General features: G+C 42.6%; 1 protein-coding gene across 7 annotated transcripts in view; it reads right to left on the bottom strand.

Moving 5' to 3' along the window:
• Positions 1-1,844: 1,844 nt before the first annotated feature.
• ODF2 (outer dense fiber of sperm tails 2) overlaps positions 1,845-17,219 on the bottom strand; it is a 26,631-nt gene continuing 11,256 nt past the window's right edge. For 5 of the 7 annotated variants that reach the window (XM_073314434.1, XM_073314433.1, XM_073314435.1 and 2 more), the window contains 15 exons: positions 16,397-16,526; positions 15,899-16,030; positions 15,096-15,170; positions 14,811-14,882; positions 13,675-13,791; positions 11,530-11,715; positions 10,430-10,539; positions 9,256-9,391; positions 8,426-8,536; positions 7,605-7,709; positions 6,776-6,934; positions 5,828-5,928; positions 4,620-4,782; positions 4,117-4,242; positions 1,845-3,246 (listed from right to left, as the gene is read on the bottom strand). In XM_073314434.1, the coding sequence (XP_073170535.1) occupies positions 3,073-3,246; positions 4,117-4,242; positions 4,620-4,782; positions 5,828-5,928; positions 6,776-6,934; positions 7,605-7,709; positions 8,426-8,536; positions 9,256-9,391; positions 10,430-10,539; positions 11,530-11,715; positions 13,675-13,791; positions 14,811-14,882; positions 15,096-15,170; positions 15,899-16,030; positions 16,397-16,526 (1,897 nt within the window). In that variant the 3' untranslated portion in view covers positions 1,845-3,072. Of the gene's footprint in view, positions 3,247-3,739; positions 3,856-4,116; positions 4,243-4,619; positions 4,783-5,827; positions 5,929-6,775; positions 6,935-7,604; positions 7,710-8,425; positions 8,537-9,255; positions 9,392-10,429; positions 10,540-11,529; positions 11,716-13,674; positions 13,792-14,810; positions 14,883-15,095; positions 15,171-15,898; positions 16,031-16,396; positions 16,527-17,219 lie in introns of those variants that run through there. The other 2 variants (XR_012155255.1, XM_073314438.1) reach the window with 2 other exon arrangements.

Raw genomic sequence — 17,219 nt, 5'->3', positions numbered from 1 at the left:
TCCCTCAGAGAGTGATGCCACTATTGCTCCAGGAAAAAAGATCCCTGAGGCAAAAGATGACCCATTTGGTATCGTGTATTTAACCGCCTCCTGCTGGGATTGCACTGTATAATTTCACCTTTGGTAAATTAAGAACAAAGGTCGTTTTATGTGGCAGGTTGACTCAAAGTTTGCCATGGCATCCATTTAAAAAAGGTGATGTGTGCAGCAACAACCAGCCTACCAAAACCGCACATTCAGTAACTGTTTTCAGTAGAACTCAAAACAGCCATTTCAGGCCAGATTTTCAAAAGTTAAACCTAATCTCTGTTGAATATCTGTCCTTAAATATCAAAATGGGAGCTGCTGGGTGCGAACCTCTTGAAAAATTGCCCTCTAGCTGGACATTGCAGATCAAATGTCACTAAAGGAATCTTACAGAGTATGGTGAAAGATGTAGATTAGTGAGGGCATCCGAGTTCTCTCTCTGGCTCTGGCACAAGTTTCACAAGTGACCTTGGACTAATAATTTCATTGCTCTGTGCCTCAGTTTCTTTATCTGTAAAATGAAGATAATACCAAATGGAGGAAGAAGGCTAATGCCATGCTGAATGTTTACATTGCTTCAAAACTCTGCTGCACACTTTTAAGTGCCTTCCTCTCCCCTGTATTGCATAATGACCAAGGTTTATGTCTGGAGCATCTGGTATACTTCTAGGAGGAGGATATTAAGATAGATAGAGCAAAGGAATTGTCATGTTTCATATTAGTGTACTATCCCTTGTCCCATTCCTGCAGCAGCTTTGTGCCTTGAACTGCACTAAGAGCATGGGAGGTCCATGCATAAAATGGATGGAGCATTAGGCTCCTTACCAAGGAGTACACACAAAATAAAAGCAAGAAAGAGAGGGATGCCTACATGATGAAATCTAAGGAGACAACCTGGATCCAATGAACTTGGAACAGAAAACTGAACTAACTGTGACAGTAGTGTATGAAAAGTAAAACAAATTCCAACTACAGAATAGGATCTCAGAGTAATTGCTGAATGATAATGCGATACAGCAGAGGCAGATGCAGTACTTAGAAATCCCACCCCAACTGCTAGGTGTTCCTGGGGGAGAGAACAGTGATAGACTAGGGATTCATTCAAAAATAATGCTGGGAGCTTTACAGTCATGGAAGACTTCAGCTGCATCAGGAGTTCTGCATGCTTACGGAAGTGAGCCAACTCAGCCAAAAGGGCTGCCTCTGTATGTCTCTTCAGAGACAGAATGATACAAACACCAAGGAAGCTGCAACACATGGAACGTATGAAGGAGCCAACATTTTCATTTTCCACAACACAAGAGAACAGAGAAAAGCACTGGACCCTATTAAAATCACAAGACAGAGGGCTTTTTTCCTTACTGCCTTTGGCAAATGTAAAATTCAAAGTCTAGGATACATGGGCCATTGAGACCTTGACACTTCTTGATTCAGAATGACAGGACTATGGTATTTTGTGCTGGAGCTAAAAACTGAAAGCTTAAGAACTGATTTTCTTGATTTTATCATACATTTGACTATCAGTGAAGGCTAGTGCAGACTGCTTTCTCCTCCCTTTATTGTAAGGATTCATTTCCCCTCAAGCAACTGCAGCATTATCCCCATGAACAAATTTATGTATTTTGAGCACCAGTGCTGATGGTTCAAAGGTGTATTAGTTTTGATCTTTAAAATAAGATTAAATTTTAAAAAATCCATGAATTTCCTTTGAGACATTAGCTCCTACAAAACACCAGAAGCATGATGGAGGGGAATGACTGTAGAAAGACAGTGAGGCAATTTATAAGATGAAGTGTCAACCTCAGAAACACCACACATTTTAAAACTTCTGAAGTTTAATAATTTTATCATAGCACCTTCTGGATTTTTTTAAGTTACACATTAAAACAGAACTCTCAAATACTGATTAAAAGAAACGTAGAAATCCTTTACCAAACAAACATTCCACTGATTACTGCATCTCATATAAACAGAATTTAAAACAAACAAACAAAAAAAACACCAAAAAGCCCCCCAGCCAAACAGCTGTGGTTGAAATGAAATGAATATTTACTATATTTCAGAACAGCTGCTTACTGGAGGACACAGTAGAGCTCATAGACCTTGACATTTCTTCACATGCCAGAGATGACCTCACATCACATGAGTATGTGCAGGCTGGCTCTGAGGGCAAAGCCAAGCATCAAGTCTGTCTTTTTATTTTATTTTTCCCTACAGCTAACTCAAAGCTCCCACTGTATTTGGATTGGGGTCCTGATTCCAGACCCACTGAAATTAATGTGACTCTTTCCATGACTTCAAATGGCTTTGACTCAGACCCTGGTATGTGCAAGGTATGCAGGATCAGGCTGTTGGGAGGAAAAGGTCATCCAGAAATATGCAGATTAGAAGCATTAACACACACCAACCACACACTCAAGAACGATAAAGGATCAGACAGTATTCATGAATCAGGTGAGAAACCTTCAGAAGATATAATTTCATTGTTTCCCAGTACAAAATTGTTTATAAAAAGGGTGGATGATCAGGAGGTAACCCACTCTCAGTGTGGATTCCAGTCACTTAGTTATCACTGTTGGGTTCACACTTATACTGGTGGCACTGTCTCCCAGTATCCCCATTGGTCAGCTGTATCAACACAGTATGTGAGAGTTAAAAACAAACATGATCTTTGCAGTGTGAGAAAAGAACATAAGGTAGGAAGAGCAAAAAGGAAGAGATGTAACTCTTACAAAAATAAAAAATATCTAATATGATTAATTAAAAAGACCACCAGGTTAGTTACAAGAGAAGTAACCACTGGGGGATTAGGAGATGAAAAGGAAAGCATTCCCCACATACTCCAACCCAGATTTGCAGTGTCAATCCCATTTTCCTGTTGTACACCACTGCAGCTCCATCTCACCCAGACAACAAGAATGCGAGGAAGACTTCTCTTTAAATGGACTCTGAAATCCCAACCAGTTTTCTGCACAAGATATGGCTTTGAAGTAAGGCCCCCTTTTTGTACCTCTCAATAGCAGAGGGACAGGGAGGGAACTATTATCATGGAGGAGATCGGGAACAGAGAGGTGAGCTCAATAAGGCACTTTCTCCAAAGACATTGGCATAAGAGGACTTGAGGAACTGGACATAGTTTTGCATGCTGCGGTTGGTGCTTTCAGACTGCTCCAGGCGATCCTTTAAATCCTGTAGACGGCTTTGGTATCGGTGCTCTGACTGCATGAAGAAGACACAAAACACAGGGCTGAAGGCTAGAGATTTTTCATTCTAGTCATGCTAGCCTTAACTCTTATCATTCTCTGGGATTTTTATGAACAATATGGCACTGCAACACACACCACTTAACACTAAAAGTCTATCACTCATTTCACTCAGTCCCAACCCCACACATCAACTTGTATATAAATGCTCAAGATAACACAGCCAATCAGAATAGGAACTTAACATTCTGATTAACTAACGGTTGAAAACAAAATGGAACCACTCTCTAGGAAGAAACTCAGGAGGTTATCACCTGCTGTAGGTCAGCCCTCTTCCAATCCCAGGGCTAAAGTAAACAGGGAAAGAAAACGGGAGACCAAATGTAAAATATCCCCTTCAACGAGAACAAAATCATTCCCCTAGCAGAGGAACACTCCTCAGCCCCTCTCTTGTACATCCAAAGGTGATGAAAGGGAGGAAAAGAACTCCCCCCTAAATGTAGCAATACCTGCACTGTCTGGACCCCTTCCGTTCTCCAGGTTTTTGATGTAGTGTTTGTCTGAATAGTATGGTGGGTCTGATTCTCCTCTCACCCAGTGTAAATTAGGAGTAGCTCCATTCAAACTGTTAGTATAAGTGACGAGAATCAGGCCCCATGTATGTGACTTAGATTGTAAGCCTCTTGGGGCAAAAACTACATCTTCCTCCACACTTTATACTTCACCAAGCACACTAGTGTGTTTCACCATCACAGCAGACACAGATACACTACAACAAAGTTACTGTACAATTTCTTCAGCACACTGATGGGACATAGGATTACAGACTCTTACTGCTGCATCGAGGCTGCTAGTTTATCAACAACATCCCCTCCAAAACACTCACATCTTCTTTGCTCCGACGCAGCTGGTTTAGTTCTGTTTTCGTCCGGCTCAGCTGGGTCTCCAACTCCAACATCTTGGACTGGGCTGTCCGCTCTCTAGATGCTGCTCGGTCCCTCGTTTGTTCCACCTACAAGTAGGAACAAGGCAATGAATTTTTTGCTTTGGCAAGAGTGTTGTCCATACAAAATGCTTTGCTTCTGCTATGGTAATAACTTCCTCCCCGTTCGCCCTAGAGGAGGGCTGGACATATTTTTGTATGATTCTGGCAAAGACAAGGAGCATCTGAGTCTAGCATTTTTCCTTCCATTTTTGTGTGCCTACTGGAGACAAAGTACCAACTTCATTTTTTTGCTTCTGTTTCCTACAGATAATGCAGCAAGAGGAAGCAAAATTAGAAGGTTGGTGATGGAATGTAGAGGTATCCCCTTCCATCACCTGCTCTCCTGTAGTTTGAGGGTTCCACTGTATTTGATCATTTTCTTACTCTGACAAGGAGTTACTAACCTGTCTTTTGGCATCTTCAATGGCCATCTCCAGCTGCCGAGCCAAGGAGCTACACTCACGGGTTTTCTCCTCCAATCGCAGCTGGGATTGATGGATAGACTCCTCCCTTTTAGCTATGACCTGAAGGAACTCTATGTTCTGTGCACCCGTCGACTCTAGTTTCCTGGGTTGAGACAGCAAGACAAAGAATTTTATTAATCATTAAATACAATTTGGCTCAATATGCCTCTCCCTCAGGTCACTGGTTGGTCAGGGGACAGATCAATCTTCAACTTCCCCTCTAAAGTCAGGACCTCCGAGCCAAGCAGAGTTTCACACTTCACTTCTAACACCAAATAATTTCAAGATGGGGGGCATACTGAGAATACTCATTGACCTGTCCTCACCACAGCATCACCAATGAAAGAGTGTAGAAACACTGAGAGATACAGGAAATTTAGGACTGCCATACTGATCAGACCAGTAGCCTATCTAATGCAATATCCTGTCTCTGACAGTGGTCAGTACCAGATGCTTAGAGGAAGATGTAAGAAACTCTACAGTGGACAGTTATGGATTGCCCTTTCTCACTGATTTCAGTGGAGCTCCTCCAAGAGCCAATGGTGTGGGACCAGGCCCTTTGTTCTTGTTGATTTTTCTAGTGTGCCTGCAGAGGACTTCAGAGTGCCTCACACAGAAGAAAATTTCTCTTCTTAAGATTACTTAGCACAAAATACCAGACTGAAGACTCAGGGTGGGCACAGACTCGGAATAAGAGCCAACCTGAACCTTCTTTGATTACATAAACAAGTAAATCTAATTTTTCCTATGCTCATGTCTCTGGCACTTCCATATTTCAGCAGGGACCAGGAATAACACAGAAAAGGACAGTCACAGAGAATTTCCAACCTGGCCAGAACAAGCAAGTACTTGAAAGCTCATGAGGGGAAAAAAAAGAGATGGGGGAAGAAGTAGTCCTTCTGAGATGTTTTCCTGACTAAAAAAGTTATTCTCCCTACAGAAGCATTCCAAACTTATGTAGGCCAGACTACCTAACTTTCTGATTTAATTCTACAAAGGCTCTTAAATGCATAAAGGCTCAGGGAGATGGGAAAGGTACACAAGCAAGCCAGCAGCTGCCTTAGTGCCTTGAAAAAGGAACAAGGAGGGTCAGGAGCGGAGGAGAGAAAAAGTCAGGCAAGGAGAGCAGGCCAGTTATATATTCTAACCTCTCCAGCTCCTCTAGCTTCAAGATCAGCTGCTTGTTCTCCTCCTGGGCAGATTGATACTTCTCTCTTGTCATTTCCATTTTGTCTCCCTGGAACTCAATCTAAAATGACAGAAAACAGACCTTACGTAGGAGGTCAATACAAAGGCAAGACCAGCCACCTCAAATGGGTGCTGTTCTTGGGGAGGAGGAAACCCACAGCTATAACACCTTAATTCACAATTCTGGAAAGCCCTGGAGAGGGAAATGGAGGCAACAGTACGTGAAACAGCAAAAAGCCACATGTCAGATTTGTGTAGTTCCTCCAGGTAATGTTTAGACCCATCATTAAATAGAATTTTTCCACACCACATACGAGTGGTCAGTGCCATAAGAACTTGACAGTAGAGCAGCCACCTGCAAGCATAGTGAAGCATACAGATTAGACGAAGCTTGTGCGTGGTAACAGGGCCAGGAAGAATTCAGAGCCTGAAATACTGAGAAAGCTAATGATTTGCATGAGATCATCAAAGCAAAGTGCGTAGGCCACAGAATCATTCAAGGCCCCTGTTGGCATGGCATCAGGAAGGCAGGGGAAGAAAATAAAAGCAGAGCAACATTTGTGAGCGGATGGTCATGAGAGAGAGGCAGCCAATAAGTTGATCAGGGTGACAGAAATGAACGAGACACCATGCATTTTGGGTTCTGCAGCTCTTCAAGACCCAGTAAGACTCTGCAACTAAGCAGTTTGAAAGAAAGCCTTGAAATAGCAAGGAAAGCCATCAGCTAAGTTACTATTCTCCCTAAACAAAGACATGCCACACATCTTTATTTTGCAGTGCAGATGTTTTAATCATTTCAAAAAGAGACGAGTACAGAGGCAAAGACTGAATTTCCTGCAACTAGAAACTCATCTTGGTCCCCGGCTTGCAGACAGTGCAGCTGTGGGTCCTTTCTGCCAGTCCCTTACCCGCTGACGAAGATCTGTAATCATGGCAGAAAGGTCCATGTTCTTTTTTTCATAACTCTGCAGCTGATCCTGACATTCTGCCAGCTTTGTTTCCGTGATCTTCAGGATCTCGGGCAGCTTTTCTAGTTCAGCAAGCTGTCTCTGGAACTGCTTCCGAGCCTGTGGTGGTGAGAGGAATGGAAGGACAGAGTGGTCAGTTAAAAACAACTAAACATGTGACCCTATTTCAGACATTTCTGAAGAGTCTGGGCTAATAAATTTTTGAGTTGATTGGTGCTATCTGTCCACCAGAGCATCTCTGTTTCCCAGCAATAAGGGCATCTCAGATGCCTGGCAAGCAATGGAACTGCTCATTGTAATGCAGATTCCTTCCTCTATTCCAAGACACATTCACTTAGATTCTCAAATTCCCACAAGGTGCGAATGTCTACAAATCCAGGCTTGAGTTTTATTAATGTATACAGTATTCTTGAGAACAACTGTTCCATGACAACCACTGAAAGACAGGATGCACAATTTAAACTTAATGACCCTGAACAACCCTCCCCACAGTGAAGGGCACCACCTCAAATGGACACTATGTATTTGACAAGGCCCCTCATGGGACATTCTGAAAATTCAATGCACTTGGCAAAACAAACACTAGTTTACATTTCCATTCTCCCTTGAGCTGAGATGGGGGAAAAAGGCAAACCTGTCTGGAGGACTTCTTTTATCTCCATCAGAGTCCAAGCACATTTGTTTTCAACTATACCAAGAAAGGAGTGCAGCCCTGAGTGGCTGCCATGTACCAATTTAATGGTCCAGGTTTTCTTAAAGGAATAATTACCAACTCAATCTCCTTGTTCATTTCATCTTTTAGTGTCTTATTCTCTTTGTCACAAAGCTCCAGTTTCACAGTCACCTCATCGGCTTCCATTCGGGTTCTCAATACCTGGGCACAGAAAGAATTGGCACATGACTATGTTAGGGTTTTCAATCACAGATTGCTACACACTGGCACAATTACAATTGTTGAGATCCAGTAGCAGAATTCTTGTGAACCTCTGGACAGCAACACCCCAAGTTGTGGAGCTTTTCCACCTTTGTACTTTTTAATAGCCTTCTCACCCTTCTTTGTGCTGTCCTCCAAAGATTTCCCCCTTGGTGCTTTTCCTCCCTACCACCACCACAAAACCCAGATCTCAGCAGGGGCAGCAAAGGAATAGCACTAGCCAAGTGGAAGGGCCGCAGAAGGTATGACTAGGATTAGACATTTTACTTCTGGATTTGCTTCTTAAAAGGGGCTGGGAAAGTGACAATTACCAAGATCAGTTCTAGACAATTTATACACTGAGCAAGATCTTTACACATGGACTCAGCTTCTGCTAACAGAATGGGTGATCAGAGTGTGCAGAGTGAGGCAAGTTTTCTACAGTCCAGAACAAAGCAGGTGGCTGTCTACAGGCTGCCATTTGAACAGAATAATCTATAAAAGCTTTTGCATAAATAGATTTTATTAGAGCCATGAAAACCAGAAAAGTAAGACGACAGAGCATCATCCAATAGCTAGCAAACAGAATTAAGGCATGAGAGAATAAACCACAACAGCAAAGGAAGAAAACAAATTTGTGTGAGGAGGGAAGGAAAAAGGAGGGTTGAATAAAATACCTGAGACTTGTAGGTTTCAATCAGCCCTTCATAGTTCCTCAGAGATGCCTTGAGCTGCTGCACCTCCATCTGAGCTTGGTTCAGCTTCTCCTCCACTGGGACCATGGTAGCCTGAATGGAGAAGACATCTTCTATTCAAGAGGCAGTGCTTGGAGCAGGCTAAGTTGTCCCCATATACATTAAGCTAAGTTAGAGCAGGGGCTGTGAGCTTCACCAATGTATGCCAGCAGAGAACATGGCCTTACATCTGCATGAGAGTTGTTCCATCATGTTCCAAACACTTTTAAATGAGCTGTGTCCACTGGATCAGCGTCATGCTTGGTTTATTTGGACTGAAGCTTTCTTTAAAGGGATAATCAGGTACATTACCTACCATACCATAGATGGTTATGTAAGTGTCTGGAGAGGATGTCAGGCATCTTTCTATTTTGGAGGCTGTGGTTCTCCCTAAAGATATGGTTTTTGTTCCCTGTCCAGCTGTATAGATGACACAATATATCATCCAGGAGACCAGGCAGGTAAGCATATCTCCAATCCCACATACTGAATCAGAGGGTAGAAAAAGCCTATTCTTCCCCTCCCCTAACAAACCTTATATGTTCCTCTCTTCACAAATTTCAGCCTACCTCACCCAAGTCAAAAAATGGAACACAGGACTGAACATACAGTCAATCCAGTTACACTTAAGGTTTCCAACGCAATTTGATCTGACATCAAATGGGATCAAAGGACATAATTTCTCTCTGGACTTACAGGGGTAGCAGCTGCTCACTACAACTTCTCCCTTATACTAACATTTCAGCTACAAAACGCCTAGATATTCAACTGACCTTCAGCCTTTCATTCTCCATTTTGAAAGACGTGCTCTCTGTGGCCTGTCGGTGCAGTTTATCCACCAGAGCATCTCTGTCTTCCCGCATTTTGTCCTCCATGGAGGTCTGCTGCTCCAACAAGTCTGTAATACGGCTGCCATGCAGGAGGTGAAATTAACCATTAAATGACAAAAAAGAAAAAAGTCTCTTGTTCTTTGAAATTCAGCTTCAGGAACAAGACATCCTTTCTTTACTCCCCCTTTTCCCTCCACATCTCATGCATGCACACACTACTGGTTGGCTATACAAACTTCACTCTGGTTTCTTCTGCTGCTCCATTCCCTTTGGGAAAACAGGCACACAGATGTTACCGGGCTGCTGGCATTTCATTGCAGTGGCACTGATACATTATATCCGAGTTGTATAGGCTAATGCAGTCGTACCCATCCTTATTACACAGAAGGGCCACGTAAACCTAAGCACCTCAAGTCTTGTGTGGGCCAAACAGATTCTACGTATTTTAATAAGATTTAAAGTCACCTGTATTGATTTATAATTTTAAGTTCAGCTTGTCTCATATGCATTTAGATAGAAACAACCTACGTACAGTATTGTCTGTTTGCAGACTTGTGTACATTAAAATGATGTAAACATGACAACAAAACATGAATGAATTGGCCATTAGTATATTGTTTTGAAGCAGGCTGCAGGCCTTATGAAATGCTCTGGTGGTCCACGTACAGCCCATGAGCCGTAGGTTTGGCACCCCTGCTAATATGATACTTCCCCCTCTTGCTCCTATGCTCAGTTTTCTCTGTGGTAACTGCACTGTGATGATACTGACAATTTTTGCCCCCAGCTCCACAAAAACAGATCAGCCTTAATGAAACTACTTTGCATTTAAATAGTCTCTTTCGTTGTGAGCCATTCTGAGATCCTTCAAAGAAAAGTAAGTATATATATTTTACAGAATAGGCAGCAGGCACAGGGATAAGTGACTTAATCAACAAATCATTGTGGCAGTCAGGAGTAGAAGCCAGACCTCCTGGCTCTCAGACCCTTTCACCACTAGACCATGCTGGCTCTAGCTTTCAACTGAGTACTTATGCTCCAACCTGGAGACTTGAGGAGTCCCTTCTTGAACTAGTATCCCAGCTCCATTCATGCTGGCTCCCCATGCCAGAGCTCTTACCTGTTCAGCATAACAATCTCAAGCTCCAGGTCAGTCTTGTCCTTCACTACTTTGTTGTAGCGGCTCCTCCAGGACTCCAGAGTGGACAGTGCCTCAGTAACATAACTGTCCTGTCCAACATGAGAAAGATGTGGAATGAGAGAGACAAGACTGACAAAAAAAAAAAAAAATATCACAGGACAACAGTGATGTGAAAAGTGGAACATGCCACGGTAGCAACAAATATCAAACACTCTGGAGATAATACTTCCGCTCAACAGTAGTCCGGTTTGAAAAACAACATTAATTCCTTTTACCACTCCATGTCCTCGCCAAATAACATTTTCAATTGATGCTGTCAGCTCACAGCCACACTGGCAGAGAGAGGAGGGGCTCCTCTTTGAAGACAACAAATGCAGTAGTTAGGAATGCAAAGCATAGCTAAGAACCTGCATTGGTCTTGGACAGAGGAGATAACCCCAAAAGAACACAAATTACTGAAGAGCAGGAAGGGGACAAGTGGTCTAAAATGTCTGAGCTTTTCTGGTTTGTCCTAGTCGCAGCCTTCCTGCTTTTGCTATATCCTCCAATCCCCTTTCCCCAAAGGCAAATCTAGGTGTCTTATTTATTTATAGTCTCTGCTCCAATTGCTTTCCCCAATGATTTCCTCTGCCAAAATAAATTCCCATTTTTTACTCCTACTTTCTTTCCCCTTTGCCACGATGAACATTTTCTTTGTCAACTACCAATTCCATGCATAACTCTGAAAGCAGCTCAATATTGAACCAGCATACATGTACAAAAGCAAAGCGAGGCCCTGCAACCTTTTGTCCATTTTCCTCAGCAGGCTCTAAAGGTAGGAAGGAAGTCTGAAGAAGATCAGATCTGCTAGTTTATCACATGATCTTGTTCAAAGGAAGGAGCAGTGAACAGTGACAGCTGAGGAAAAATAGCTTTGTTTTAAATGTGGTGCAAATGGGCTGAGGCCCCAGTACAAAAATAAATCTCATTAGATAAAGCAGCTCTCCCGCCCTGGGGTTGGTATCAGACATCAAGGATGTGCCCACATACAGACAGAGACTCTAAAGGATTCTCTTTCCCTCCTCCCCAGGACCAACTACCTTTTCTGCTAGCTGTACATTCAGCTGCTCTGCATATTCCTCACTGCGCTCAGCCCGCTCTTTCTGTGCACGTATGGCTTTCTTCAGGGCCTCCTTATCACGCTCCCCCTTCTGCCTCAGCTCTTTTAGCTGTTCCATGATATGTTCCACCTCTGCCTTATGCTGAGCCCCACTGCGCTCCAGATTCTGGAAAGGAAAAAAAAAAAAAAAAACCCACACATTCTATGTGAAATGCTTTATCTTCAGTCAAGAGGGTCAACTTATCTCCCAGCAGCCAAGGAGAGAGGCAGACATAAGCCATCTATCAATGTGGTCCATCATGGAGCTAAATAATCTCAGTTCAGTCTGCCATTCCTACTGTAGCTTGGTCCACTTTATTCATGGGATGAGACACAAAATGATCTTGAAAACCATTCTTGCAGTGGAAAAGGTGGGCTGAGATGCCAAACTTCCAGTCTTAAAAGTAGCATGTAGTGTTTCTGTGTGCTGATAAACACAGCTGCCAAATTTCACTCCTGAGGCAGCAACCGGTTCCTCTTAGTGCAATTTATAAGTTATGATAGATCCTTTAACTTTTTCCACTCACAGTGTTAACATATGCTAAGAGAGGTGTCTCATTCTCTTGTCCTAAAACAAGTGAATAAGGGTAATACCTCTTGGGAACCAGTTCAGGAATTATGTCTCAAGAAGACTCAAACAGCAGTCGTTTCCAATATTTCTAGTCTTAATATAGAATCTAAAGGTTATTATTACATCAGAACCAAACAAGGTAAGCTCTGAACTCTTTGCATTTGGCTCAGTGTATTTCAATATAATACCTAGTTTAAGCAAGTGCAATTCTACTGACCACAAAGCTGCACATCCTTACACTAGGCCCAATATTTATTGCTATATGTAAGGACAGATTTTAGCAAGATTATTTTCTTTCCACCGTGTGTGGCATACTTCTGCTCAGCAATGAAGTCATCTTTCCTGAGGCTTTCCAAGGTAGATATAGACCTAGCACCTTTTGTTCTACATAGGAGTTATCTCCTTTCAATTGAAATGTATCTGCCTTGATAATTCATTGTACAGAAGAACATACCTGTATATAGCCTTTTTCTTAAAATTACAGAGATAGTTAACACACAGCTTTCATCAAGATAACCCAAGGCAACTTTCTTCATCTCAGTACCTAAGAACTGTCATACTGATTCAGACTATGGTCCATCTTGACCAGTATCTTGTCTCTGACAGTGGCCAGTACCAGAGCTTCAGGGTGAGCATACAGGACAGAGCAGTTGAGGTGCTCCACCCACCTTCCGCTCCTAGCTTCTCGCGGTCAAGAGGTTTAGGGTCACTAGAAGCATGAGATTGCATCCCTGACCATCTTGGCTAATAACCTATCCTCTGTGAACTTAGCTAATTCTTTTTTTTAAAACCCAGTTATAGTTTTGGCCATTACAACAACCCATGGAAATGAGTTCCACAGGTAAACTGTGCATTTATATAAAAAAGTACTTCCTCTTGTTTGTATTAAACTGGCTGACTATTACTTTAATCAGGTGACCCCTGATTTTTGTATTGTGTGAAAGGATAACACTTCTCTATTCACTTTTCCCATACTATTCATGATTTTATAGATCTCTGTCATATTCCCCCTTTGTTGTCTCTTTTCTAAGATAAACAGCCCTCATTTTTATAGTCTCTCCTCACATGGAAGCCGTTCCAGACCCTTGATCATAGGTATCACCAGTGATACAGTGAAACAAACATTTGTCTTTGCAATCAGATAAAGAGACCCATGGCAGGAGTTTCTTTTTCCCAGATAGCAAGTTAAATAGTTTCCCATCCCTCCTGATATGTGGTTCAGCAGAAACCAATCTCTTTAACATAACTAATTTGAGGGGAAATCTAAAGTAACAAGTAATTACTTGGAGACAATTAACCCTTAAAGTTTATGACTTCGCTTCACACAAGTAAAAAAAGAATTTTAGTTCTCAATCAAAATTACAGAAGAAAATGTACAACAATGGCATAAGTGATGCCAGCTTATGCATTTCGTTATTGGATGGGCATGGCATGGAATAGTCAGTGACTGCCACTCTCTTCTTCAGTGCAATCAGCCGCTCAGTTTGAATGGCCTGGTGAATACCGAAAACATACCCGGATCTGAATAGCCAGACGATTATTTTCAGCTTCTTTATTTCGCAGCTGAGCTTGTAAATGACCCCTCACAGCTTCCATGGATTTGGAGAGTTCGCATGCTGTCTTCGCTTGATCCTAAATATGAAACAAATAGGACTAAGTGTCGTTTTCCCAGGCATCGAAGCAGATGGGACATTTCACACTACGCAGCAGTTCAGGCCTCTGCTTCAACACACACCACCAGCTATCACAGGATCTGCCAGAAAGAGCCCTCTCAGAGACTCATTTTCTTAGTCATGGGAGCAGGGAGGCAAGACATGTCAGTCAAATTTGCCCAGTTTAGCTAGAGTGTGTAAGCTCTGAGGGGAGAGCCATGGCTTGCTGGAATCCAGCAGTTTTGTCCAGAGAGTTATGAGAACAAAATGTTTACAGAAAACTACAGTAATTCTAAGCACCCCAAGAACCAGTATTCTGCATTACGGTGCTGATGAATGGTATATTCCCTATTCCATTACCACAAGCCCTGTCCTTCTCCCCCACTCCCTGAAGCACCCTCACGGATCCCTCTCTCCATTCAAGTGTACCAGGATGGGATCCCCCTCTTTCTAAACTGGCATGGAGTCTAGACCCCACAGTCACCCTGGTTGACCAGCCTGCAAGGATTTGTTCTGAGCCAAAATACACTCCACTCTGGCCACTGTTGCCATGTGTCCATCTGCTTCATAGGAACTTGGAACCAGGGGGAGGCAGGGCACATTAGAACCTGAGGCCATGGGCAGCTGATGGTTCCCAGCAAAACGAGATTACCCATCAGGACTTGCTGCAGCAAGGCACCTAACTGAGCTCTGCCTCCAAGCCCTATGAGACCCTCCTGAGCAAAGTGTGCAATAGCAGCTTTGGAAAAACCCTAGGAATAGCCAGTCCTGAGGTGACATCTATCATTTCACATTTGTTGCCTGAAGTATTTGTGATGGATGTTATCAATAAATCAGCAATTCCATGTGGGGATTAGATAGGCATCTGCCAGTTCACACTAGAAAGCAGGACCTGCAATGCCTTAATTCACAATAGCTGCCTCAAATTCCAGACCCTTGTTACAGTTTTGAAGGTTCATGTGTGTTCAAGGAGAGGTTGTAATAGAAAAGGGAAACTACCTTTTCTGTCTGTATTTGACTGATGAGATCTTCCACCTCCTTCTCTTTCTCCTGTAGCCTCATCTTCAGATTCTGGAAGACAAACACCACCCAGATCCTAAGTGACTTTGTTGCTAGCAGTGGAAAAAAGGGGCTGTTAAAAAAAGGCCAATGTAGCTTTCTCCATCAGGCTAAATGGCACCTCTACAATATATATCACAATTGGTCACCCATGTTTTAAAGAATAAACTGTAAATCTCATTTTTTGCCCCATGTACTGAAAGCATGCTTTTGCTCTTGCATTACCGCTTTCTCTGCATCTGAGTCAGACAGCCTTTTTAGCAGCAACCCCTGCTGTTCCATCAATTTCTGTGCATCTTTCTACAAGAGAATGAAGAAACAAGAGCTCATTAAGCTTTTTCCAAAACCACCCTCAATGTCCTAATTCCAAGAAAATGTGCCTTCCAATTTAAGATGGACCTGAGAAAAATATCTATCCATGCCAGCACTCAAGCAGCAACTCTCAGATAACATTAAAAGGTGTCAACCCTGCCAGCAATTTCATTTTCAACTCTCTTCCTCTCAGAATTCCCATCCCAGAAACCCTTCCTCACTCCCATCTCCTTTAACCCAGTCAAAGGGGATACTACAATACACAATGGCAAACTAAGATCTTGCAAATGTATCCCACTTTGGGCAAACACAAACCTTTGCTGGTTCCTTTTACTGGAATCATGGGTGGCTGAGGAAGTACTTTGCCACCGACCTGCCTTTGACCAAAGCAGCACGTGTTCAACAAGCTGCAGTAGGAATAGTAATTACACTGAAGTATTATCACTCCAGCAGTTTGCCTAGCACTCTGAGATGTTAACATCTTCACACTAGGATTCAAACTTTATCTGAGCCTTAAAAGGGAGGGGTAAGGTCTACATTACAATTAGGAGAACCAAGGCAGAGGGAGGTGAAGCATTTGTCCATGATCACATAGCATGTCAGTTGCAGAACTGGAATTAGAGTTCAGGAGTTCTGACTCCAAGTTCTGGTCTCAGTCCACTAGCCCATGCTGTCTCCTGTAAATCGGGGAAAGTTAAACATGCAGCACTGCTCACCTCCCGGTTGTGCTGTTCTTTAAGTAGATCCCGGAGTGTCCTATTGGTTTCTTCAAAAGTGCTTAATTTCTGTAGCAGCAACTCTTTTTGCCTTGTCAGCGTATTAACGTCTGAGCTGGTCATGTGTTTCTCCTAAAAAAAGAAAGACATGGTCATATTTCTCTGCAGTTCAGTATCTAGAGTCTGGTATGAGCGATGTGTACAATATAAACACAAAGCATAACAAAACAACTTGAACATCAATGTCACATCCACAAAGGGCAGTGGGATGTTAAGATGCTGGCTGATAAACTCCCATTTGTAAATTCAAAATGACTTCAGATTTAACTTAATCTGGATTTCAGTACCTTCCGTGCCCAAAGGCCTATCAAGCAATTAAAGCACTAGAAACCTCTCCACTTTCCCTTGACAACCCCTGAACCAGTGATTCTGTGACAGCTCTTGGAATAGCAATGTGGCAGTACATCAAATGCTATGGTGGACGATGCCATCACTTACATTTTTGAGTCTCCCAATCGTATCCTTCAGCGCATGAATCTGTTTGGCTGCTGCAGCTCCGTCCATCTCCGCCTCAACTAACTTGGACATCAAACACTCCTTCTCATGCTGCAAGTGCCTCTTCTGCATTCTGCAAGAAGAACACAGCTATCAGAAGAATGGATAGCCAAATGCAATAACCAGGCTGCACTGGTGAGGTCATCCTTAAAGGAAGCATTGTAATTAGGGTTTCTGATTAGAGGTTAACAGATAAAACCTCCCAAACAAAAAGATAAACCATAAATACTAGAAATGTACCACTTTTCAGTCTTGGAAGTGGGTTGTGGTGGGGATCAGCAGACCCTACCAATCCTCCTGTACTTGCTGGAAGCTCATCTATCAAGTGGGGAATATCAGAGGGGGCCAATGTTGGGGTTCTCTCAGAGCAACCTCCCCTACCAAATACTAAACCACAACACCTTTTATCCTGGATATCAACAGTCCTAAGGACCTATATCACCCCAGAAATAAGCCTCCAAAATGGTATCGGCTGAACATGAAGCTGGACATTCTAAAAAACTGGAGAGAACACAGACAACTAGAACTCAGAGAAACCCTTCATAAAGGGCTCAAAGCCCTTCCCAAGCCTTAAAAATTATTCATAAAGCTCTTCTGAAAGATTCAGAGATTTATTCTCCATATAAACTTTAGTGTGATGGGAAGAAGAGGGGAGATGATGACTCACAATCAAATATGAATGTTTTACTATGTCCCCACTTAGTGAAAATGGGTAACAGAATGAGCTAAAACATTACTTGCTTCCAAATAATTGCCTCAGGAAGGC

This window comes from Lepidochelys kempii, chromosome 16, assembly GCF_965140265.1.
Source record: "Lepidochelys kempii isolate rLepKem1 chromosome 16, rLepKem1.hap2, whole genome shotgun sequence".
Lineage (NCBI taxonomy): Eukaryota > Metazoa > Chordata > Testudines > Cheloniidae > Lepidochelys > Lepidochelys kempii.
The sequence above is the reverse complement of the archived record's forward strand: the minus strand, read 5'-3'. Positions and strand labels throughout refer to the sequence as shown.